Genomic DNA, 25,884 nt, shown 5'->3' on the forward strand with positions numbered 1-25,884 from the left:
GCGTTCCAATTCATCTCAATGGGGTTGAGGTCAGTGCTCTGTGCAGGCCAGTCAAGTTCTTCCACACCGATCTAGACAAACTATTGTATGGACCTCGCTTTGTGCACGCTTTGTGCACATTGTCATACTGAAACAGGAAGGGCCTTCCCCAAACTGTTGCCACAAAGTTAGAAGCACAGAATCATCTGGAATGTCATTGTATTCTGTAGCGTTAACATTTCCCTTCACTGGAACTAAGGGGCCTAGCCCGAACCATGAAAAACAGCCCCAGACCATTATTCCTCCTCCACCAAACTTTGCAGTTGGCACTATCGGGCAGGTACAGTAGCGTTCTCCTGGCATCCGCCAAACCTAAATTCGTCCGTTGGACTGCCAGATGGTGAAGCATGATTCATCACTTCAGAGAACGCGTTTCCACTGCTCTCGAGCTTTACACCACTCGAACCGACACTTGGCATTGCGCATGGTGTACTTAGGATTGTGTGCTGCTGCTCGGCCATGGAAAACCCATTTCTTGGATCTCCTGACAACCATCAGCCACACAAAGACAGGTTTATAATTTGCCTTAAGCCTGATACAATAGCCCAACCGTAACAAAGGAATTTGCCGTTTTATTGGATTGGATAAATGACAAAGTGGCTTGCGTCATCTGGAGATAGGCGATGCTGAGGTACAACAATACCATGGAGCTTTGTTCCACAGTATCAAAAAATGGGAATGCTCACAACTAGATTGCTATCAGAGAAATCTCTTTACCCTTTTTCATGGAATTCTGCAGTGGCTTAGAAGTTTGCATCCCGGAATCGCCTCTTCACTGTTGATATTGCAACTGCACATGGGGACAAAGATCGTACTTTTAGGAGAAATGTCCTCTGGTCTGATGAAACAAAAATAGAACTGTTTGGCCATAATGACCATCGTCATGTTTGGAGGAAAAAGGGGGAGGCTTGCAAGCCGAAGAACACGATCCAAACTGTGAAGCACGGGGGTGGCAGCACCATGTTGTGGCGGTGCTTTGCTGCGGGAGGGACTAGTGCACTTCACAAAATAGATGGCATCATGAGGAAAGAAAATTATGTGGATATATTGAAGCAACATCTCAAGACATCAGTCAGGAAGTTAAAGCTTGGTCGCAAATGGGTCTTCCAAATGGACAATGACCCCAAGCATACTTCCAAAGTTGTGGCAAAATGGCTCAAGGACAACAAAGTCAAGGTATTGGAGTGGCCATCACAAAGCCCTGACTTAAATCCCATAGAACATTTGTGGGCAGAACTGAAAAAGCATGTACGAGCAAGGAGGCCTGCAAACCTTACTCAGTTACACCAGCTCTGTCGGGAGGAATGGGTCAAAATTAACCCAACTTATTGTGGGAAGCTTGTGGAAGGCAACCCGAAACGTTTGACCCAAGTTAAACAATATAAAGGCAATGCTACCAAATACTAATTGAGTGTATGTAAACTTCTGACCCACTGAGAATGTGATGAAAGAAATAAAAGCTGAAATAAATCATTCTCTCTACTATTATTCTGACATTTCACATTCTTAAAATGAAGTGGTGATCCTAACTTACCTAAAACAGGGAATTTTTACTAGGATTAAATGTCAGGAATAGTGAAAAACTGAGTTTAAATGTATTTGGCTAAGGTGTATGTAAACTTCCGACTTCAACTGTATTTATACATGTGTTTGTCTCAGAATTGATCCCTTGTGGAACAGTTACAGGGAAAATTGTGTTTTTATACAATGTCTGATGGAAACACTTCCTGCTGACAGACTACTGCAAATAACACTCTAGATTACTGCACATTTCTAAAAAAACGCCTCAACCCTCTGATGGTCTGTCATTACCCCAAATGCCCCATCCTAAAACCTCGCTCCGAAGTGCAGTCAGTCACTGGCTATAATAGCAAAGGACAGCAATTTATGTGATCTCAGTCTATCTCAGTTTAAGAAGGGAGAAAAAAACAGCTCTGGAACGACTTGAGTGTTTCAAGTGTTCTAAGATAAGAACACAGTGTCGTCTGGTGCAGCCTCTAAACAACGGTCTGTATCTTGTCTGGAAAAGTTGTATATTGGAGAGCTTCAATGCACAAACAAAACATTGCTTACAGTTCACGAACTAAGCCAAATTTGTTAAGCAAATATCCTGTTATGTCTAAGATCTTGGTGATCACAGCATTTTGTTGACCAGTTATGTCTTTTCGTATGTAATGGTCCCCTATTTCACGTCAGTGAACGCTAATGATAAAGCCCGGTTTTGCTCTGATTCACCATCTGTGCTTCATTAGTGACTAACACTGTTTTGGGACATCTTCCCAGGCAACATGGGAAATAGTTGAAGCACAGTTTGACTGTTAGCCTAACGTCCACTGGTCTCTATCCACAGTTTAGGCTACTTCAGCTGGAATGGGCCTCGTGCTGACCTCTAAAGCAATGAATTTAAACTGTGGCAAAGATGTGCATTTCCGGGGACCTCAGTCATGCCATGAACTTTCTCAAGTCGTCGATCTAATTAATGATGTTGTTTTTAAATTGCTTCGTTTTTGTTGTGCTTGACAGCGCTTTCAGATTTCTTCATGTAATCAATAGCGCTATAAAAGTTGAATAGATGATTTATAGACCAAAAGGACTGATAGTTCTGACATTCAGGAAATGTCATAAGTTGTCAGAATCCTGTACATTGCTTTAATAACCAAGGCAATTGAATGGACAGTTGGGCCCAGTGGTAGAGAAAATGAGTTGCCAATGTGGCCGGGGTTAACGGAAATATATTTAACTAAAATATAAACGCAACCTGTAAAGTGTTGGTCCCGTGTTTCATGAGCTGAAATAAAAGATCCCAGAAATGTTTCATACTGTATGTAACATTTTTATTTCAAAAATTTTTGGTACAAATTTGTTTGCATCTCTGTTAGTGAGCATTTGTCCTTTGCCAAGATAATCCATCAACCTGACAGGTGTGGAATATCAAGAAGCTGATTAAACAGCATGATCATTACACAGATGCAACTTGTGCTGGGGACAATTAAAGGCCACTCTAAAATGGGCAGTTTTGTCACACAACAGACAACAGATGTTTTGAAGGAGCATGCAATTGGCATTCTGACTGCAGTAATGTCCACCAGAGCTGTTGCCAGAGAATTGAATGTTAATTTCTCTACCATAAGCTGCCTCCAATGTAGCTTTAGAGAATTTAGAAGTATGTCCAACCGGCTTCACAACCACAAACGATGTGTAACCATGCCAGCCCAGGACCTCCACACCCGGTTTCTTCACCTGTGCACCAGCCACCCAGACAGCTGATGAAACTGCACAACCAAAGAATTTCTGCACAAGCTGTCAGAAACCGTCTCAGGTAAGCTCATCTGCATGCTCGTCGTCCTCACCAGGGTCTTTGACCTGACTGCAGTTTGGCGTCGTAACCGACTTCAGTGGGCAAATGCTCACCTTCGATGGCCACTGGTACGCTCTGCACGAATGAAACCCGGTTTCAACTGTACTGGCCAGATGGCAGACATCATGTATGGCGTCGTGTGGACGAACGGTTTGCTAATGTCAACATTGCTGGTGGTGAGGTTATGGTATGGGAAGGCATAAGCTACGGACAATGAACGCAATTGCATTTTATCAATGCGAATTTGAATGCAAAGCTACCGTGACGAGATCCTGAGGCCCATTGTTGTGCCATTCATCCGCCGCCATCACCTCATGTTTCAGCATGATGGCACGGACACATGTCGCAAGGATTGGTACACAATTCCTGGAAGCTGACATGTTCTTCCATGACCTGCAGACATGTCACCCATTGAGCATGTTTGGCAGCGTGTTCCAGTTCCTGCCAATATCCAGCAACGTCTCACAGCCATTGAACAACATTGGGACAACATTCCACAGGCCACAATCAACCGCATGATCAACTCTATGCAAAGGAGATTTGTCGTGCTGCATCAGGCAAGTGGTGGTCACACCAGATACTGACTGGTTTTGTGATCCCCTACTTTTTTTTTAAGGTGTCTGTGACCAAAAGATGCATATCTGTATTCTCAGTCATGTGAAATCCATAGATTAGAGCCTAATTTATTTATTTCAATTGACTTGATTGATTTGATTTGATTGATTGTAAAATCTTAAAATTGTTGCATGTTGTGTTTATATTTTTGTTCAGTGTATATTCAATGACCTGCCTTCCTATCCAAAGCCATTCCACTGCCATCCTCACAGCCAGCAACATCGAACTAGAGGCTGCTGTTTTATTAAATAACAGCAATGACATCATTCTCTCTCAGACTCCAATCTTAAAGCCTATTTATGTTTGAGACCGCAAATAGGAACGAATGGCTGCTTTTATTTGTTTCTATGGCCATTTTCCATGGCGTATGTGTGAGATAAAATGAGCCTTTCCCATTAGGTGGTCAAGAGTGTGGTTGAAATACCCATCTTCTATCGACTTTGTACATCGGACACAACACAAATGAAGAAAAGTAATTTGAAAGACGCATTGTTTGGCAGGGTTTGTATTATATTCTACTGCCCTGCTACCATTTGTGTTGGATCATTTGCAAATATTTGTATCTGTGAGAGGTCCAAGGGGAATGTATTATTCCTCAGGAAACGTAAACTGTCTGGGTTTCAGAATATGTCCCAAGGGCACGTCAGTTTACTCCTTTTGAAAATCTCCCTTCCTTCAGGCTAGACCTGGGATGCCAACACACACACAGAAGATCCAGTGGTTGTCAGTGGAGGTGGTATTTTTCTGGCACTGAGCATTTGCATGCCATCTCCAAAAAACGAGACTTAAAAAGGTTAATATTCAGATTGACAGTAGAGACGATGCCAAATAGATTCCCTCCTTTCCTCATGTTGTAAAGGCAAATGCCTCCTTTTGAGTCGTAAGTTTGCCATGCCTCAACTAAGCTGTATGTGGCCTCATGTACTTCTTCACCATTCTATAAGGAAAGTGGCCTCATTGTATGCGTGTGATCTTTTGCTGTCTGCTACCCGGCAGAGAGACTCTTGCCTCATCAGATAAATCAGCTTGGCATTCTGAAGGTATGCTGTCCGTGTTTATGCTGTTCACTCACCTGCTTCGCTGAGCAGTGACAGCAGCGCTCTGATGTTCCCTGATAACAATAATGGCACATGTGTGTGTGTTTGGGGGGGGCTTATTTATAGTCTTGCCTCTAAAATGTTCTAGGGCCAGGCTCAATGTAAGTGTGTCCACTGTTGCGCCCAGAATTGTTTGGCAGGTGGAGATGACAGGAAGTGGTATTCTGGACTAGTACCACATGATTGTCTCCAATTGAAAACACAAAACCCCACCAGTTGTCTGCCTGTGAGAGACATCTCCATCCCGTTGGGACTCACCAGCAGCATTTCTCCATCTGACTGAGAGGCAGGCATTTGCAATATTAATGGATGCAACAGTTGAACATTACTTCACGGCTTGCCTCGGTGCCTATGTGGGTTGAAATTATTTCAAGCCTCTACCAGATCTGGCTTCGCTCCCAATCACCATCATTTTGATGTCATTAAGCCTTACCTGACATGTTTTTGCCTCTTCTGAGTCTGAAAAAAGTGATATGGAAAGTTAGCGAGGCTCATCCCCAAACATGAGCAGATGTGCTTCTGAGTGGCTCATTACGAAGCCGCCGTAACAGCTGTCTATCGGCGGGCGATCAGATCCGGCTCTCCAAAATCTCAGGCATGTTCTGGGAGAAGAAAGTGCGCCTGTGATGTCGGTGCCACGGCAAGAGAGCAGGTCAAACTGATCGCACGCCGGCCTCCTCCACGCGATTGTTGCAACACCTATCAAATCCACCACTGGCCAGTCTGCAGGACTCTCTCGTTTGAATTCAACTCCCTCTCTCGCTGTGTAAATTCACTTCAATACCTTCTGCCAAGGGATAGTCGGTAGTTCATCCTCATTTCAACTCGGAATAAACATGGGGATTGTTGTTTAAAGCACATGACGACTGACTGCCTCTCGGAAAGTATTATAGTAAACAAATGCTCCCACCACCATGACAGAGCAAATAATGGAACTTGGATTGCAAGTTGAAATGCATAGTAGTTCCTGATATTGTGTTAGATTGCTCTCCCTGTCAGACACACATACTGTATATATTATTTATTTATTTTATTAATCTCCCATGACAATTAATATGAACATGCCACATATCTACAGTTGAAGTTGGAAGTTTACATACACCTTAGCCAAATACATTTAAACTCAGTTTTTCACAATTCCTGTGTAATCCGAGTAAAATCCGAGTAAAATTCCCTGTCTTAAGTCAGTTAGGATCACCACTTTATTTTAAGAATGTGAAATGTCAGAATAATAGTAGAGAGAATGATTTATTTCAGCTTTTATTTATTTCATCACATTCTCAGTGGGTCAGAAGTTTACATACACTCAATTAGTATTTGGTAGCATTGCCTTTATATTGTTTAACTTGGGTCAAACGTTTCGGGTTGCCTTCCACAAGCTTCCCACAATAAGTTGGCTTAATTTTGGCCCATTCCCCCTGACATAGCTGGTGTAACTGAGTCAGGTTTGTTGGCCTCCTTGCTCGCACACGCTTTTTCAGTTCTGCCCACACATTTTCTATAGGTTTGAGGTCAGGGCTTTGTGATGGCCACTCCAATACCTTGACTTTGTTGTCCTTAAGCCATTTTGCCACAACTTTGGAAGTATGCTTGGGGTCATTGTCCATTTGGATGACCCATTTGTGACCAAGCTTTAACTTCCTGACTGATGTCTTGAGATGTTGCTTCAATATATTCACATAATTTTCTTTCCTCATGATGCCATCTATTTTGTGAAGTGCACTAGTCCCTCCTGCAGCAAATCACCCCCATAAGATGATGCTGCCACCCCCGTACTTCATGGTTGAGATGGTGTTCTTCGGCCTGCAAGCCTCCACCTTTTTCTTCCAAACATAACAATGGTCATTATGGCCAAACAGTTATATTTCATCAGACCAGAGGACATTTCTCCAAAAAGTACGATATTTGTCCTATTGTGCAGTTGCAAACCATAGTCTGGCTTTTTTTATGGCGGTTTTGGAGCAGTGGCTTCTTCCTTGCTGAGCGGCCTTTCAGGTTATGTCGATATAGGACTCGTTTTACTGTGGCTATAGATACTTTTGTACCTGTTTCCTCCAGCATCTTCACAAGGTCCTTTGCTGTTGTGCTGGGATTGATTTGCACTTTTCGCACCAAAGTACATTCATCTCTAGGAGACAAAACACATCTCTTTCCTGAGCGGTGTGACGGCTGCGTGGTCCCATGGTGTTTATACTTGCGTACTGTTGTTTGTACAGATGAACATGGTACCTTCAGGCGTTTGGAAATTGTTCCCAAGTATGAACCAGACTTGTGGAGGTCTACAATTTTTATTCTGCGGTCTTGGCTGATTTATTTAGATTTTCCCATGATGTCAAGCAAAGAGGCACTGAGTTTGAAGGTAGGCCTTGAAATACATCCACAGGTACACCTCCAATTGACTCAAATGATGTCAATTATCCTTTCAGAAGCTTCTAAAGCCATGACATCATTTTCTGGAATTTTCCAAGCTGTTTAAAGGCACAGTCAACTTAGTGTATGTAAACTTCTGACTTACTGGAATTGCGACACAGTAAACTATAAGTGAAATAATCTGTCTGTAAACAATTGTTGGAAAAATTACTTGTGTCATGCACAAAAGAGATGTCCTAACCGACTTGCCAAAACTTTAGTTTGTTAACAAGAAATGTGTGGAATGGTTGAATAACGAGTTTTAATGACTCCAACCTAAGTGTATATAAACTTCTGACTTCAACTGTATCTACAGACAGGAATCAATGCAGTGACTTTTCGTAACGAGTTGACCTTCAGTCAGTCACTGGGTGTTGACATGTCAATCGAAGAAGTAGCCTCGATCATCAGTTTACACTGGAATCACGTGTCACGTCTTGAGAGATGAATACAACAAGTTTGTAGGGTCACAAACTTAATATAATCATTGTGTGCTAGGAATATGGGACCAAATACACTTTTGACAAAATGTAATGCACTATGAAGTGAATTTGTCCAAATACTTTTGACACCTTCAAATGGGGGGACTAGATGCATGAAGTGCTTTACTTTCTAAACGGTAAAACAGATGTGTATGGATATACTCTCAGATAAAATGTGACATTCTGTACTGTCAAATCCAAAGTTCTGGAATATAGAGCAAAATTAAATGTTTTAGCTTCACTGTCCAAATAAATACGGAGAGTCCTTTATATATACTGTCCTCTATGATAATTTTCCAGTTCACTGATCATTGATTATATCAGCTTCAGAGCAATTAAAGGGCAAATGTAAAATGCACTATCAGAGTAAAATCAGCAATCTATTAGTCAGATTTCCTCTGGGAGTCCACAGCAGTCTGGCAGTTGAGAAAATATGTAAGGTATCACTCAAGTCAAAGTAATACCTCCATCAAGGGGACAGTTAGGGGCAGCCAATGACATCCGACTCCAGTGTGTGGGGACTTTTATGGGCTTTTGCCGATACCTTCATCTGGACTTTTATCCAGTGCTGACGGTAGTGAGCAGAGACATACATCAACACCTTGCGACATCCCGGTCCAATAACGCTCTCTGGCAATATCGTTGTCCCGGACGCTGTGGTGACGTTTACCATCCTAAAATGTTCAACAACCGCAGAACAGTTTCACGCTCATTGTCATTTGTCACATATTGAGCCACTGTCTTCCGAAGTGTGTCATGGCATATGATCTCAAACGTGACAGGTGGAGTGACTATTCTTCTATTTACACTTTTGTTCCTTACACCGTACCCAAACCGGCCATCATGCGCAAATTGATTTTGTCCCCCCACACCAAACGCGGTCACGACACGCAGGTTAAAATATCAAAACAAACTCTGAACCAATTATATTAATTTGGGGGCAGGTCGAAAAGCATTACATATTTTATGGCAATTTAGCTAGCTAGCTTGCAGTTGCTAGCTAATTTGTCCTATTTAACTAACTTGCTGTTGCTAGCTAATTTGTCCTGGGATATAAACGTTGAGTTGTTATTTTACCTGAAATGTACAAGGTCCTCTACTCCGACAATCCACACATAAAACAGTCAACTGAATCGTTTCTAGTCATCTCTCCTCCTTCCAGGCTTTTTCTTCTTTGGACTTTATATGGCAATTGGCATCTAACTTTCATAGTTACCACGACAAACGACCAAACTCCGTTCATCTTTCAACCACCTTTACCGGCCGTTTACAGGAGACTCTTGCTTCGGTCCTATGTTGTCTTGCCAGGCCCCAATGACTATATAAGGAAACGGTTCAGGTGGAGATAAGATCAGTGTATAGTTTGGCTCAGGGTCCAGGGTGTCAACTGTAGTGGGCTGTGGTGTGTCATAAGTAGAGGACACGTCACACAGTTTGTGCTGACCAGACTTTAGTTTCACTCTTACTGCACAAGCAACCATGAAGAACTGACCTGCCATTGTAATCGTGTTAGGATCTTAATTTGATCAACCTTTTGCAGGAGAACTTCACACTTGTTGTGTATTTGAGGTTTAAAAAGGCTTCTGAAGTTTGTAATTTCCACTTTCAAATTCCTGTTGCTGCAGGATTATTTTCCTGCTGGAGCAACGTGCCTCAGATTAAGACTGTTCTCCTCGTGTACACTGCTGTATATTTACAGAAGTATGTGGACACCCCTTCAAATGAGTGAATTTGGCTTTTTCAGTCACACCCGTTGCTGACAGGTGTATAAAATCGAGCACGCAGCCATGCAATCGCCATAGAAAAACATTGGCAGGAGAATGTCCTTACTGAAGAGCTCAGTGACTTTCAACGTGGCACCATCATAGGATGCCACTGTTCCAACAAGTCAGTTTGTCAAATTTATGCCCTGCTAGACCTGCCCAGGTCAACTGTAAGTGCTGTTATTGTGAAGTGGAAGCATCTAGGAGCAACTGCTCAGCCGTGAAGTGGTAGGCCACACAAGCTCACAGAACGGGACTGCCGAGTGCTGTCCTCGGTTGCAACACTCACTACCGAGTTCCAAAAGATTCCCAGAAGAGTGGAGGCTGTTAGAACAGTAAAGGTGGGACCAACTCCATATTCGAGATATTCGATGAGCAGGTGTCCACATACGTTTGGTCATGAGGTGTACGTGTCTATACCAGAAGGCGAGTTGGTCTATCTCACAAAAGATATGTTGGATCCTAATGAGATTTTACATGATGTGGAAATTCTTACACAGGGACACTCGAAGTCAATCTCAATATGAATCTTTGTTTATTGTCAGCGTGCTGCGGAGCTTCCAACCAAATCAATGCACCATAGTACACATGTCAATCAGGAGCTCTGCTTGGGCAGTCCCAGCAGTTGTCTTATATATGGCTATACACAGACAAGTTATATTTGCATGATTTAGCATAATGAATTAATCATTACCGTTTTGTTTAATACGTGTGACCGACGAATACTGGAGCATAACATGTGACAGACCAATACCTCACGAGGCTTCTTCTCTCAAAGCTGAGACCTTGAAACTGAGATATCTTTCATTCTCAAAACAAGGTTCTGGGCGTACTGCCAAATTGCAGCTATTGATAGTGAGGATTCGTTCAGTCAGCCACTTGCAGCCACTTGCAGGAACACAGAAATTGTTTCAGTACATAAATACATAAATAGAACACAGACATTCGTTATAAGAAAAGCACAGACATAAAAATTCCCATTACAGATACATTCATAAATGCAATAATATTTGACATTTTAGAATGTGGCTTATGGCATTGGAGTGAACAGCACAGTATAGTATGGTCACCTGCTAATGACTCCTCTATTATTCAACTGGGTTTCTCGTCACCCGAGAGAGGGGGTTTCCTTTCCTCTGGTTAACGACCAGACAGCATTATCACCAGACCAGGCTTGGATATCCTCAGGTCAACATGGGTTATGTTAATTACGTTGAAACCACAGTCCATGCACGGTTATAGCTCCACACACCTCCGACAAGGCTCTTATGTGACACTGGAGTGTGATTGTCTGTAACACTTGCAGGTGTGTTGCCGGATGATGAATTGTAGGTCCTCTGAGTGCTGGCCTGTTTTTCTCATCCCGGCTCCCTGATGCCACAGAGCGAACCTAACATTTGGGATCTGATGCTAACTCATCTCAGAGTAAGACCTCGACATGCATGAGAAAAGCTTTTTGAACAGAGCACTGTTTAGTTCCATTACAGACCATGCTCCAGTAATATTGTAATAATGGGGGATATTTGAACAAGGGATATGGTAAGTGGAGGGAAACCTAACCTAGGAGGTTTGATGGAAGTCATGAGAAGGTCAAAGCTTTACATAGGGGATGTTTAGATTGAAGATCGGTTTCCTCTTCATGATATATTGTAATTTCTGAGAATAGAACAATCACCCAGAATACTCTTCGTCGTGGAAAGGTTCAGTACGGTTCCCTGATCTGTACTTTGTCATTTTGTTCAACTTTACCTCATTTTGGAAGTACTCATCTGAAGGAAAAGACATGGGCTGTGTCCGAATACCCATACTTGCTTTCTAAATAGTAGGCTTTTTGTATGTTTTATAGTATGTGAAATTTAGAAAATGTGTGCTAGAAATGCCAGGATGTCCTACTCATTTCGTTTTTTGAACTAGTAGAATTCGCTACATGCTATTGAGGAAGAAAATGGTCTTCTCACAGCCACATGTGTTTGACAACAGCTGATAATCAGAACAAAAATGCACGAATTGCACGGAACAAGTGAAATTGCGCATTAGATGAGCCCCTTCTCAGTTTGGATAAGTAGTATGTTGATATTTGTTGCTTACTGCATACTTTTTACTAAACAGTACATTCTAAATATACTGAACAAAAATATAAACGCAACCATTTCAACGATTTTACTGAGTTACAGTTCATATAAGGAAATCAGTCAATTGAAATAAATAAATAATCTATGGATTTCACATGACTGGGAATACAGATATGCATCTGTTGGTCAAAAATACATTTAAAAAAAAGTAAGGGTGTAGATCAGAAATCCAGTCAGTATCTGGTGTGACCACCATTTGCCTCATGCAGCGCAACACATCTCTTTCGCATAGAGTTGATTGTGGCCTGTGGAATGTTGTCCCACTCCTCTTCAATGGCTGTGCGAAGTTGCTGGATATCGGCGTGAACTGGAACACACTGTCGTACACGGCGACCCAGAGCATCCCAAACATGCTCATTGTGTTCGTTGTCCGTAGCTAATGCATGCTCATACCATAACCCCACCACCACCATGGGGCACTGTTCATATTGCTGACATCAGTAAACTGCTCACCCACATGACTCCATATACGTGGTCTGAGGTTGTGAGGCTCTATAACGGCGTTGAAGGTGGCTTATGGTAGAAGAATTAACATTAAATTCTCTAGCGACACCTCAAGTTGACATTCCTGCCTATGGCATGCTCCCTAAAACTTGAGACATCTGTGGCATTGTGTTGTGTGACAAAATTACACATTTTAGATTGTCCTTTTATTGTCCCCAGCACAACCTTTGTAATGATCATGCTGTTTAATCAGCTTCTTGATATGCCACACTTGTCAGTTGGATGGATTATGTAAAGGAGAAATGCTCACTAACAAGGATGTAAACAAATTTGTGCCAAACATTTTAGAGAAATTATATTTTTGGGCATATTGAAAAATGCTGGGATCTTTTATTTCAGCCCATGAAACATGGGACCAACACTTTACATGTTGCATTTATACTTTTGTTCAGTGTAGTATGACTAGTACACAGTAAGTCGTTTTTGTAATTATTAGTAGGCAAGACAGATTTCGAACGCGGCCAACGTCTGCTTACCATGTAAGAAATGAGCTGCAGGAATAAACTGCTGCTACTTTACAAGATAAGCTAGATGTGGGACCTTTGTGTCAGCAAGATAATGTACTATGTGTACTGAAAAAAGTCAGCAACACGTGGTCCCTTAGGAATAGGGCAACCATTTTGAGAACTAGCTGTGCCACAGTTGTGTTCCCTTCTTTGCAGAAGGCAAAAGTATGACATGACAGCAGTGTGCATGTTGTGATTTTATGCTGTGTTGTGATTTCAAAAATGGTGGGTCCCCAGTTTGTCCGTAGTCCCACAATGCTTTGGTCAGGACAACAACATTGGACCTTTGCTTATGATTAATATGTCGCACGACAAACTTGGCACGACAATTCACTGGAGCAGGAGCTGTGGTAAGGAAGCAGTCACTGTGACGCCTGCTAGCTCAGTCCAAGCTGTCTCCTACATTATGACATATCACATCCATTTAGTCCATTATCAAACAAAGGGCAAGTATTCATCCAGAAACACTGGCTGCATTAAGGGCCGTGTCACTCAGGGCCTACATTAATTCCACTTAGAATAACAGTGCTTGCTGTCTGCCATTTCTCAAGCCGGGTCCTAAGCAGCGTACCGCGCAGCTCCAGAAAATAACGAAACATGCAAGTATGGATTTGTATAAGTTGGGCATTCACTTCAGACAAATATTGTCTTTGAATTTCAATATTGGCCAGAGTTGTCACATTAATTACTTGACATGGGCTATTCCCTTCAGCTCTTAGTGGAGCTACTAAAGGCTAGTGTCACTGCACTACCTTAATGAGTCCACATAAATGTCTGCTCTCCAAAGCTTTTCGTATCTTTGCCGAGGACACATACCGATTTCGTTGCCACTCAGCAGCAGGGTGTATCAGTGTGGCAACAAGAATGGATGACAACATCTGACCTGATGGTCCAGAAGATTGTCCTGACATCATGCTAGAGGTGGAAGATATTGTGTCTCACACATTGGTTATTGGCCTGGATGGATATTGTCTCGAAGAAGAAACTAGATTCATGTCATTTGTCAGAGAATCTATATGTATATTTTCTACATTGTATATCATCATGTTGGCTTCCATCCCATATAACCGCTGTGTTAGACCGTAGTCAGCTCTACGTAGAAATATAACATCTGCTAAATGTAGCCAGCCACTGAACAAGTCCCAAGTAAAGTGAAGCCTCTTTCTCCACTTTATAGAGTTCCCATCTAGTGGCTGTCAGTGTGTCTGGACTCCTCACTGTGCCTTCCTCACAAACACACAGCGCATTCTGTCACTGCCTTTATACCAGACATCAAAGCCGTCTTGTAATTACGAGTGACTGATGAACGACACCGCATTCGTGAGCTTTTTTTACGCCCACGCTAGCCTTAAAGGCCTGCAGAATTAATGTTTTCACTTTGGCAAGAAGGTAGAAACAACTTTAGCGCTTGTTGGCGATGTCCCCTAAAACGTGTTATTTAAATACAATTTTTTTTCTACAAAATGTATTACACACTATAGCGATCATAAAGGTTGAGCATTTTATCCTCTTGAGATGGATATTGTGTTGACACACAATGCTGTTGCAGTCATGTATAATATTGCTCACAGTGGCAGGCACAACATGGACCCCTGGGAGTTTGTAAAGCAATACGCTTGACTGTGTGTGAAATGAGTTTGATAGATGATGAGGTATTGGATTGCTGTCTGACCGAAGGTCACATGCTCCAGATAATATTTTAAAGCCCCTCTTACGGTGATGACCCAGTGCCACGATATTACAGTATATTAATAAGTCATGTGACATAATGACTGGGTTCATGGAGCAGGCCAAGATTACTGCTGAGAGTTGCATCTCGGTTGTAGGTACTGAATGTATCAGCATTGGCTGCCATACTGAAGTGAATATGGTCCCGTGTGGCTCAGTTGGTAGAGCATGGCGCTTGCAACGCCAGGGTTGTGGGTTCATTCCCCACGGGGGGACCAGGATGAATATGTATGAACTTTTCAATTTGTAAGTCGCTCTGGATAAGAGTGTCTGCTAAATGACTTAAATGTAAATGTAATCGTTTTTGCATTTCAATGTCTTTTACATTTGAAAGCCAATTTCAAACAACAATATTTTACCGAATTAATGGTGAGACCAAGCTGCCTAGGCTTGGTCATAATGGCTGACATGAGATGCGTCCACTTTGATTATATTTTGTGCCCCGATCTGAGATTTAATTTCCCTTTAATAATACATGAGTGATGAATGTGAATGTTTTCACATTGCAGGTAAATGCACTCCAGTGTTGTTGTCCTGAGAGTTCTTTGTGACAGTAACTGATCTCCACTGCTTGCACTCATCTCCCTTCCCCATTCACTTTGTCTCCCAGCATGCATTGCAGCCACCAGTTGCCCTGGTAACTGTGACACTCACCATGCTGTATCTCCTAGGTTACGTCTGCCCCCAGAACGACCACAGGCGCGGCGTCAGAGCTCGGCTCATGAAGCTCTTTCCTTGCTCCTCTGCCAAAAAGTCATCTACCAGTAGCCAAAGCAAGTCTTTCACACTCTCTTTATCTCTCTTTCCCCCTAACTGTTATCCTTCCTCCCTTCTCTCTGGGGTCAATTCAGTCTATTCAGGGTGTAAACTGACATTTCAATTCAATAATTGAAAAAAAGGTGTATACTTTCAATACATTCTCAATAAACTGTAAAGTACAAGTTATTTATTTCAAAATGTTTTATTATTTTAAATGTTTTTATTCAAATCACTTCCTGAATTGACTGCCTTCAATTCGAATTGACCCCAGCACTGTACTGTAGTACAGTCAGTGTGGTTTTTGACAGAAACCGCAGGCCAGTCACTGCTTCTCTGTCTGCTCGCTGATGCCCTCGTCTTCTGTGTCTGGCCACTGGCACCAATTGCAAGGAAACATTTTTGAAGAGACATAATACCTACTTTACCTTCTACAAAAATGTGGGACCTAAAATCAAAGTCTAATCCCTCCCATTTCAAATAATATAATAATATTCAAACTTCAAAGAGTGAAGAGAAGGTGCATGGCAAAAGACATGCAAATGTCAATATGGAAGATGTCAATGCACTGGGTTAGGTCTGATGCTACAACCCACCTGTTTGCAATATACCTGGGGGGGAGGGGACTTTATTGTCCATTGGATAAACAGTAATTGAAACGCTGACTATGATGATGTCATAACTATGAGTCAGTAGAAACTGGTGAATCATTCACCTGGGTTGTCTGGTTGATGTGACTGTCCCTGTGTGTGTAAAAAAGTAAAAGTTTGAGGAACAAAACAAAAATGAATAAATATAAGCCATTGCAAATAGTGCCTTTGGATAGAACTTTCTTTAATAATTTAACCAGCGACATGCAGAGGCCGACTCCATTGCACTCTTTTGATGAATCACCTCTCACGCAGTGTCTTACCTCACTTTGTGGAGCACCAACACACTCAGTGGACAGGACATTGACTTGACAGTGTGAGTGACGGCAGTAATTGATTCAGCATCACGAGAAGGGTAAGCATGTTTACGTTAGCTTTATGAATAGGACCACTAGGTATTGTATTATTTTGGAGAGTGAGCATAGGATTTTCACCAGCATCGTAGGGAAACTCAGACTCCGAAACAAATGGTGTGTCTTCACTTACCCATCCCATGCTTGTAGATACACACCCACCCTTTTGGGGCCCAGCTCCATTTTGGCAGGTTAATCAAGGACTGAGAGGAGACGTGGTCTTTTAGGCTAATGAGGGTTGGCGAGATGCTGTCATATCTCAGGTGTGTGTGTGTGTGTGTGTGTGTGTGTGTGTGTGTGTGTGTGTGTGTGTGTGTGTGTGTGTGTGTGTGTGTGTGTGTGTGTGTGTGTGTGTGTGTGTGTGTGTGTGTGGGTGTGTGTGGGTGTAACGAGTCAAGCGCTTAGCTCCGAGGACAACCGCTAGCGGTGACAGGGCCGAGACGGCGGGTGTCATCATTACAGGCCCATTAAAGTGTTTCTCAGGGTTCAGCAGCCTCATCTTGAGGAGGCTCTTTGCCAGAGGGGCTGTGTTCTTAGGTCTCTAACACTAATTACGTCGCTGCCGTGATATTTCATAGGAGAGATTGGGACACCGGCAACCGTTTTGCCATGTAAGGTTTTCTAATGAAGGGACAAGGGGAGGATGTGAAAAGAAAAGAGGTTCCTTGATTGGTTGGCTTTTGAAGTGTGCTTGAAGCTGACCCTTAAGCCTAATGTCAAATAATGTCAAATTGTAATGATCATCAAGTGAATATGGCTAAACTGACAATGACGGCACGCTACTAGCCTATATTCTTACTCTCCTGAGACTGATACTGTGCAGCTGAAATTCAATTGTCTGTAGGCCTTTAAACCATTCGTGTCCTTTGCGTGAATGGCATATTAATTGGATTTCATTAGCAACAGGGGTGATACAAATGTGTATATTTGCTCCTGTGCTGTAATTGTACAACATTTAATTTTGGCTAAAGTCTCCTTTGGCTGACTATGGTGGATAGTTGGTTCAGAACAGTCATATTAAAGCCACTGCATTTAAGTGGGGACTACATGGTATGCTTTCCCCACAGAAACGGACTACTGCATTTGGGGCCTCGGCACCGACCTCCTTTATGAAAACAGATTTTGTTTTAGGTAAATGGCAAACTTCCTGCAATTGTGTTGAAAACATTTATATTCTATACGTTTTGTCATGAGGCTATGAGAATATTTTGCAGATTTAAAGCAAATTTCCTGTTATTCTACACATTTTGCCATGAGGCTGAGTGAGAATCTTACAGTTTTACAGCACATTTCCTGCAATTATAAATATTTTTGCTATCATATGCTATCTGGGGGGCCCACAACCCCTCAAAATAAAAATCATATAATATGGTTGGAGGCCCCGTGGAGTTCGGGGGCTGCTGGACACGTGCCCTGCGTAACTGTGGCTGGATAATAACCGCAGCACTTAAGGATCCAGAGTTACCATGTTTAGAAGAACTGTTTGACATTTAAATCGTAGTCCCATTAACCCTGCTGCTGCTATAAAAAGTGATGGTTTAATAGATAGAGAACTAGTGTTTCTTCTCAATTATTTGATTAACATGGGTAGTATAAACTACACACTTATAATATCTGTGCTTTGAGGGTGATTCAGGGTTGTGTGATCTTTGTGGCACAACTGACTGAAATAAACTCAACAATGAGACATAAACTGAACAAGTTCCACAGACATGTGACTAACAGAAATGGAATAATGTGACCCTGAACAAAGGGGGTTCAAAATCAAAAGTAACAGTCAGTATCTGGTGGCCACCAGCTGTATTAAGTACTGCAGTGCATCTCCTCCTCATGGACTGCACCAGATTTGTCAGTTCTTGCTGTGAGATGTTACCCCACTCTTCCACCAAGGGACTTGCAAGTTCCCGGATATTTCTGGGGGGAATGGCCCTAGCCCTCACCCTCTGATCCAACAGGTCCCAGACGTGCTCAATGGGATTGAGATCCGGGCTCTTCACTGGCCATGGCAGAACACTGACATTCCTGTCTTGCAGGAAATCATGCACAGAACGAGCAGTATGGCTGGTGGCATTGTCATGCTGGAGGGTCATGTCAGGATGAGCCTGCAGGAAGGGTACCACATGAGGGAAGAGGATGTCTTCCCTGTAACACACAGCGTTGAGATTGCCTGCAATGACAACAAGCTTAGTCCGATGATGCTGTGACACACCGCCCCAGACCATGACGGACCCTCCACCTCCAAATCGATCCCGCTCCAGAGTACAGGCCTCGTGTGTAACACTCATTCCTTCGACGATAAATGTGAATCCGACCATCACCCCTGGTGAGACAAAACCGGGACTCGTCAGTAAAGAGCACTTTTTGCCAGTCCTGTCTGGTCCAGCGATGGTGGGTTTGTGCCCATAGTCGACGTTGTTGCATCTGATGTCTGGTGAGGACCTGCCTTACAACAGGCCTACAAGCCCCCAGTCCAGCCTCTCTCAGCCTATTGCGGACAGTCTGAGCACTGATGGAGAGATTGTGCGTTCCTGGTGTAACTCAGGCAGTTGTTGTTGCCATCCTGTACCTGTCCCGCAGTTGTGATGTTTGGATGTACTGATCCTGTGCAGGTGTTGTTACACGTGGTCTGCCACTGCGAGGACTCTCAGCTGACCGTCCTGTAGCACTGTCTTAGGCGTCTCACAGTACGGGCATTGCAATTTATTGTCCTGGCCACATCTACATTCCTCATGCCTCATGGCAGCATGCCTAAGGCACGTTCACGCAGATGAGCAGGGACCCTGGGCATCTTTTTTGTTTTGTTTTTCAGAGTCAGTAGAAAGGCCTCTTTAGTGTCCTACGTTTTCATAACTGTGACCTTAATTGCCTACAGTCTGTAAGCTGTTAGTGTCTTAACGACCGTTCCACAGGTGCATGTTCATTAATTGTTTATGGTTCATTGAACATGCATGGGAAACAGTGTTTAAACCCTTTACAATGAAGATCTGTAAAGTTGTTTGGATTTTTGCGAATTACCTTTGGAGGACAGGGTCCTGAAAAAGGGACGTACATTTTTTTGCTGAGTTTATAAGGACAGCACACACTCCTTTCTCTTATGGGTGAAATGTAGCCAGTTGTCTTCAGCTTCTGAACGTCTCACTCCTTCTTCCTCCTCTCCAGACAGCGTGGAGGATGAGTTGGAGCTTTCAGCCGTCCGCCATCGCCCCGAGGGCCTGGAGCAACTTGAGGCCCTGACTCGCTTCAACCGCAAGGAGCTGCAGATCCTCTACCGAGGCTTCAAGAACGTAAGTGGGCCAGTTGAACCACGCATCCAAAATGCCATTAAGAGAACATGCATTGTCTCTTTTCTGTCTCTCCGTAAATGTCCTCCTCCAAATATACATGTAGTCAGACTCGTGTTTCCATTCTTAGACAGTTCTTACCATTGAGGACCACTTTGGAAACAAGTGTTTTAATTAATAATTTTAAGTGCTTTCCTCTGGGTCCACATTGTACATACAGTTGAAGTCGGGATGTTTACATACACTTAGGTTGGAGTCTTTAAAACTCGTTTTTCAACCACTCCACAAATTTCTTGTTAACAAACTATAGTTTTGGCAACAGACAGATTATTTCACTTATAATTCACTGTATCACAATTCCAGTGGGTCAGAAGTTTACATACACTAAGTTGACTGTGCCATTAAACAGCTTGGAAAATTCCAGAACATGAGGTCATGGCTTTAGAAGCTTCTGATAGGCTAATTGACATCATTTGAGTTAATTGGAGGTGTACCTGTGGATGTATTTCAAGGCCTACGTTCAAACGTAGTGCCTCTTTGCTTGACATCAAGGGAAAATCTAAATAAATCAGCCAAGAATACACAAGTCTGGTTCATACTTGGGAGCAATTTCCAAACGCCTGAAGGTACCACGTTCATCTGTACAAACAATAGTACGCAAGTATAAACACCATGGGACCACGCAGCCGTCATACCGCTCAGGAAGGAGACGTGTCTCCTAGAGATGAACGTAATTTGGTGCGAAAAGTGCTAATAAATCCCAGAACAACAGCAAAGGACCTTGTGAAGATGCTGGAGGAAACAGCTACATATGTATGTATATCCACAGTAAAACGAGTCCTATATCAACATAACCTGAAAGGCCACTCAGCAAGGAAGAAGCCACTCTTCCAAAACCACCATAAAAAAGCCAGACTACGGTTTGCAACTGCGCATTGGAACAAAGATCATACTTTTTGGAAATGTCCTCTGGTCTGATGAAACAAAAATGGAACTGTTTGGCCATAATGACCATCGTTATGTTTGGAGGAAAAAGGGGGAGGCTTGCAAGCCGAAGAATACCATCCCAAACGTGAAGCACGGGGGTTTCAGCATCATGTTGTGGGGGGGCTTTTCTGCAGGAGGGACTGGTGCACTTCACAAAATAGATGGCACCATGAAGAAAGAAAATAATGTGGATATATTGAATCAACATCTCAAGACATCAGTTAGGAAGTTAAAGCTTGGTCGCAAATGCGTTTCCTTATGGACAATGATCCCAAGCATACTTCAAGTTGTGGCAAAATGGCTTAAGGACAACAAAGTCAAGGTATTGGAGTGGCCATCACAAAGCCCTAACCTCAATCCTATCAAAATGTGTGGGCAGAACTGAAAAAGCGTGTGCGAGCAAGGAGGCCTTCAAACCTGACTCAGTTACACCTGCTCTGTCAGCAGGAATGGACCAAAATTCACCCAACTTATTGTGGGAAGCTTGTGGAAGGCTACCCAAAACGTTTGACCCAAGTTAAACCATTTAAAGACAATGCTACCAAATACTAATTGAGTGTATGTAAATTTCTGACCCACTGGGAATGTGATGAAAGAAATAAAAGCTGAAATAAATCATTCTCTCTACTATTATTCTGACGTTTCACATTCTTAAAATAAAGTGGTGATCCTAACTGACCTAAGACAGGGAATTTTTCTAGGATTAAATGTCAGGAATTGTGAAAAGGTGAGTTTAAGTGTATTTGGCTAAGGTGTATGTAAACTTCTGACTTCAACTGTATGTGACCGACCAGGCTCGATTCCGTCTTATGTTGCAAATTTAGATTTTGTATTTTTTATGACAGTTTATTTAAGTAGAGACTTGGTATATGGTATATCATACACTATATTTGAGGAACAATGGGAAAGTAATTATGCTTTGAAAGTTGATAAACTTGTAACCTCATTTTTGAGACATGGCCCTTGGAATGTTTTGGTACACCTACTGGAGAGCTCTTCTTTGTCTACACCCATTCAGCATCGTTCACACCCTCTTAAGCTTTAGCCCCACCCATCTCTTTAAGGATTCACATGTGAGGCCATGTATTAAACAACCAAAGATTTCAAGACTAAAGGCTGGTTTATACTATGGGAGTGTTCATAAATGTCATCTGGAGTGCCAGAGTGTGCTCTGGGTGTTCGTATACTCAGAACGTTGTCAGATTGTCCGTTCGTAAATTCAAAGCGTTTTGCTCTCGGAGCGCTCATTGAGCACACTGGACGCTCTGGCTGAGGAGTACGGTTGATCCGAGCATGCTGACCTAACATCAGCAGTCAAGCACACAAGCTAACACAAATGAGAGAACCTGTCACTCTGACCATTTTACTCGCCCTAGCAGAGCTGTTTTTATGTTATCCAGAGCGTTGGCTCGCCACCATTGGACACTGGTGCAGTGGAAACGCGTTCTCTGGAGTGATGAATCACGCTTCACCATCTAGCAGTCTGACAGACAAAACTGGGTTTGGCGGTTGCCAGGAGAACGCTACCTGCCCTAATGCATAGTGCCAACTGTAAAGTTTGGTGAAGGAGGAATAATTTTCTGGGGCTGTTTTTCCTGGTTCTGGCTAGGAAAATCTTAACGCTACAGCTACAATGACATTCTAGTTTGGGGATGGACGTTTCCTGTTTCAGCATGACAATTCCCCCTTGCACAAAGCAAGGTCCATCCAGAAATGGTTTGCTGAGATTGGTGTGGAAGAATTTGACTGGCCTGCACTGAGCCCTGACCTCGATCCCATCAAACACCTTTGGGATGAATTGGAAGTCCAATTGCGAGCCAGGCCTAATCGCCCAACATCAGTGCCCGACCTCACTAATGCTTTTGTGGCTAAATGGAAGCAAGTCCCCGCAGCAACGTTCCAACATCTAGTGGAAAGCCTTCCCAGAAGAGTGGACGCTGTTATAGCACCAAAGGGGTGACCCACTCCATATTAATGCCCATGATTTTGGAATGAGATGTTCGATGAGCACGTGTCCACATACTTTAGGCCATGTAGTGTACCTCACTCGAGAATACTCAAGGATGAGTACTCAAGGAACAATTAGGTCACACCTCAAATGCATTCTATATACTATCTAATGACTAACGAACAATCAGGTCACACAAAGTTCTTTAGAGCGGCAAGTGTACAATAAAAAGGTCTTTGTCACCTCTGTTAAGAACTGTAATGAGATGACCCAGAATTAACTTGACCCAAATTGTCTGGTGACAAATGGGTAGGCCCACGGCCTATGACACCCGCATCCCGAGTGGCCCTGGTCCCGGTGGACACTACCCAGAGACCCTGTGATGCGCATAGGGGAAGTCTACCCATTAGCCCTTCACCACAGGAGACTGGAATAAGGGCTGATAAGTTCTCTAATGCCTGAGGCGGCTCTTAATTGTCACCATGTAGTCCCCTGACACCTTGTCCCTATGGAATCTCCCATCAAAACATTTTTAAGACCCCTTCCCCTACCTCTAGAGCTTTTTGTTTTCTCTCCTCTTTCGCTAAGACTGTTTTAAGGGGACATTTGGTCTTGCATGTTCAATGATATTGGCCTCTCAGCAGAAGCCAGACCCATCACTCCTCTACAGTTAGGCAGTTATTGTAGTTGGGCACATTTCCAATCAGGACAGTGTCTCAAACTTAGAAAAATCACAGCTTTTGTCCATTGTCGAGGCTATACCTCTTTAACTTATTACCCGCTCAGGTCAAAATCCTGATCTATGGTTCACCCTCAGCCAGTGTCAGGGGCCGAACACATGAAAGCTTTTAAAAAACTGGCCAGACAAATGTAATCTGGAACAGTCTCTATTCTGAGCAATTTTGGCCCTGTGTCATTGACGTCTCGGACTTGGGTGCGAATCATCACTCCAAGGTGAGCGTCCGAGGGTGGTAGAATGAGAGTATTTTTGAACATCAAACTTAACGAGTAAGACATTTATAACCCCTCTGAGCAGCCAGGGTTTGGCTTTCTCTCGGATCAGTAGTGCCCGGAATGAGACTTTTGGCTGGCCGAACAGGGCTTTACTCAGATCGATGTGGTCATATGTCCAACACTGCTCGGCTTTATGGTCAGAAGCGGTACGAAGGTTGTTTCTCGCATTGCCGATATCATCCCAGACTCCTGACAATAGCAACCCAATCTCCTCACGTCTGACCAATTCTTCCACACTGCTCAGGAATTCAGAGCCAGGGCATCGGCATGGGGCATCAGATTGCCATCTCAGATTGTGACACTTTCAAATACATCAGTGGAGATGCCGCTGTGAAAACTTCTCAGTCAGTAGCTTGATTTTCCACATACACTTCCTTCCCCGACCTTGACGAGATGAGATGAATTTCACGTGCGGCTGGGTTTTGCATTCCACAAATTAGTTATGATTTTCTTCTCATGGATGAGTTCATATTCACAAGTTTATCAAATGAATACAGATACATTGAGTCATCTCAGACCCATTCAAACCCATATGTAGAGAAGTGCACTGTCATAGAGTAACAATTTTGTGAGATTTTACTCTGTTTTGATATTGATTGACAGACCAATCATATCAGCCCACCAACATGCTGACAACTTTCACTGGACATTTTTCTATTTGGCTTTAGTAGGTTTCCATTCTCCCCAAAATTGAGATGAGCTCTCTGGTCTCAGTGAGATTTATGTCACCGTGATCGAGATGAACTTGACCTCACCTCACGGAATGTAAGTGGCCGTTTTTGCGGGTTCTCTAGCCCCTGCGTTTTGATGGAATCAATACAGAAAACATTTTAGCGGTCTCTTTCAGCAGGCTTGACCACTTTACCTGTCTTCGCTGGCATTGATCAAACCCTCTCCTCTAAATCGAGCTCTTAACAACTTTAGGTGCAGTGTGAACTCTATGTTCTCAGTGAAAAGCAAAACATGCAGCAATCTGTTGCGTGTTGTGTGATCTGAAGTGAAGATGTTATTGTTTGGGTGGTGGCTTACATTTTAGTCAATGGGCTTGATTCCAAACTGAAAACGTCCCACATTCTCCCTGCCCTTGTCGACTTGCCTTCATCACTCTGGAGGGACTGGATAAATTAAAGCAATATTATTGAATCTCTATACACATTTCTTTCATCTGGCCTCCTCAAATGTGCTAGGGCGAGTCACTGCACTGTATAAAGGGCAGCGGTAGGACGTTTCTTTGTTTGGGACCCAGCCATTCTTCATTACTTTGCCATTTAGTCACTATGTCCAATTAGTGTTGACATCTGTAACCTCGCAACAGTCTCTGGGGATTCAAGGATAGTGTGAACACACTGCATTTCCACTCTGCACGATTTTGATTGGCAGACAATAGGGCTGAAATAAGGGAAGCAGTTTAATGTCACAACGTACTGTAACCATTCTGAGCGTAATTACTGTACTCTATATGGCCTCATGCAGCGTGAACAAGCAGTGTGGAGGGGATGGGAGGGTTGACAAGAACACAAAACACTGTTTTAATTAGCACTAGCTTTGCGAAACAACAAAGGCTCCAAATAAATATTGTCTACGTCGAACTTTGTGTCTGTACAACAGACACCTTGATTGGTTTAGTGATTAGGTTTGAAGTTGATTCAACACGGAGTATGCATGCCATGGAAGAACTGGGATATTTTCAGCTTCCAGGAATTATGTACAGATCCTTGCGCCATGGGGCAGTGCATTATCATGCTAAAACATGAGGTGATGGCGGCGGATGAATAGCACGACAATGAGCCTCAGGATCTCGTCACGGTATCTCTGTGCATTCAAATTGTGTATGTTGTTCGTAGCTTATACCTGCCCATTCCATAACCCCACCGCCACCATGGGGCACTCTGTTCACAACGTTGACATCAGCAAACCGTTCACCCACACAACGCCATACATGTAGTTGTGAGGCCGGTTGGACATAATGCCAAATTCTCTTAAACGATGTTGGAGGCGGCTTATGGTAGAGGAATTAATATTAAATTATCTGGCAACAGCTCTGGTGGGCATTCCTGCAGTCAGCATGCCAATTGCACGCTCGCTCAAAACTTGAGACATCTGTGGCATTGTGTTTTGTGATTTTTTATTTTTTTTTACAGTGTTCCTTTATTGTCCCCAGCACAAGATGCATCTGTGTAATGATAGTGCTGTTTAATCAGCTTCTTGATATCTTGGCAAATGATATCTTGTTGTTTAACCAATTTGTGGACACAATTTTAG

The 25,884-nt window shown here is 43.0% G+C and overlaps 1 protein-coding gene across 5 annotated transcripts in view; it reads left to right on the forward strand.

The window, feature by feature from the left end:
* LOC139534241 (Kv channel-interacting protein 4-like) overlaps positions 1 to 25,884 on the forward strand; it is a 251,439-nt gene that overhangs the window by 202,613 nt on the left and 22,942 nt on the right. For 4 of the 5 annotated variants that reach the window (XM_071333203.1, XM_071333200.1, XM_071333204.1 and 1 more), the window contains exon 2: positions 19,552 to 19,676. In XM_071333203.1, coding sequence (XP_071189304.1) covers positions 19,552 to 19,676 — 125 coding nt within the window. Of the gene's footprint in view, positions 1 to 15,304; positions 15,411 to 19,551; positions 19,677 to 25,884 lie in introns of all 5 variants that reach the window. The other variant, XM_071333201.1, reaches the window with a different exon arrangement.

The sequence above is a fragment of the Salvelinus alpinus genome, chromosome 11 (genome assembly GCF_045679555.1).
Source record: "Salvelinus alpinus chromosome 11, SLU_Salpinus.1, whole genome shotgun sequence".
NCBI lineage: Eukaryota > Metazoa > Chordata > Actinopteri > Salmoniformes > Salmonidae > Salvelinus > Salvelinus alpinus.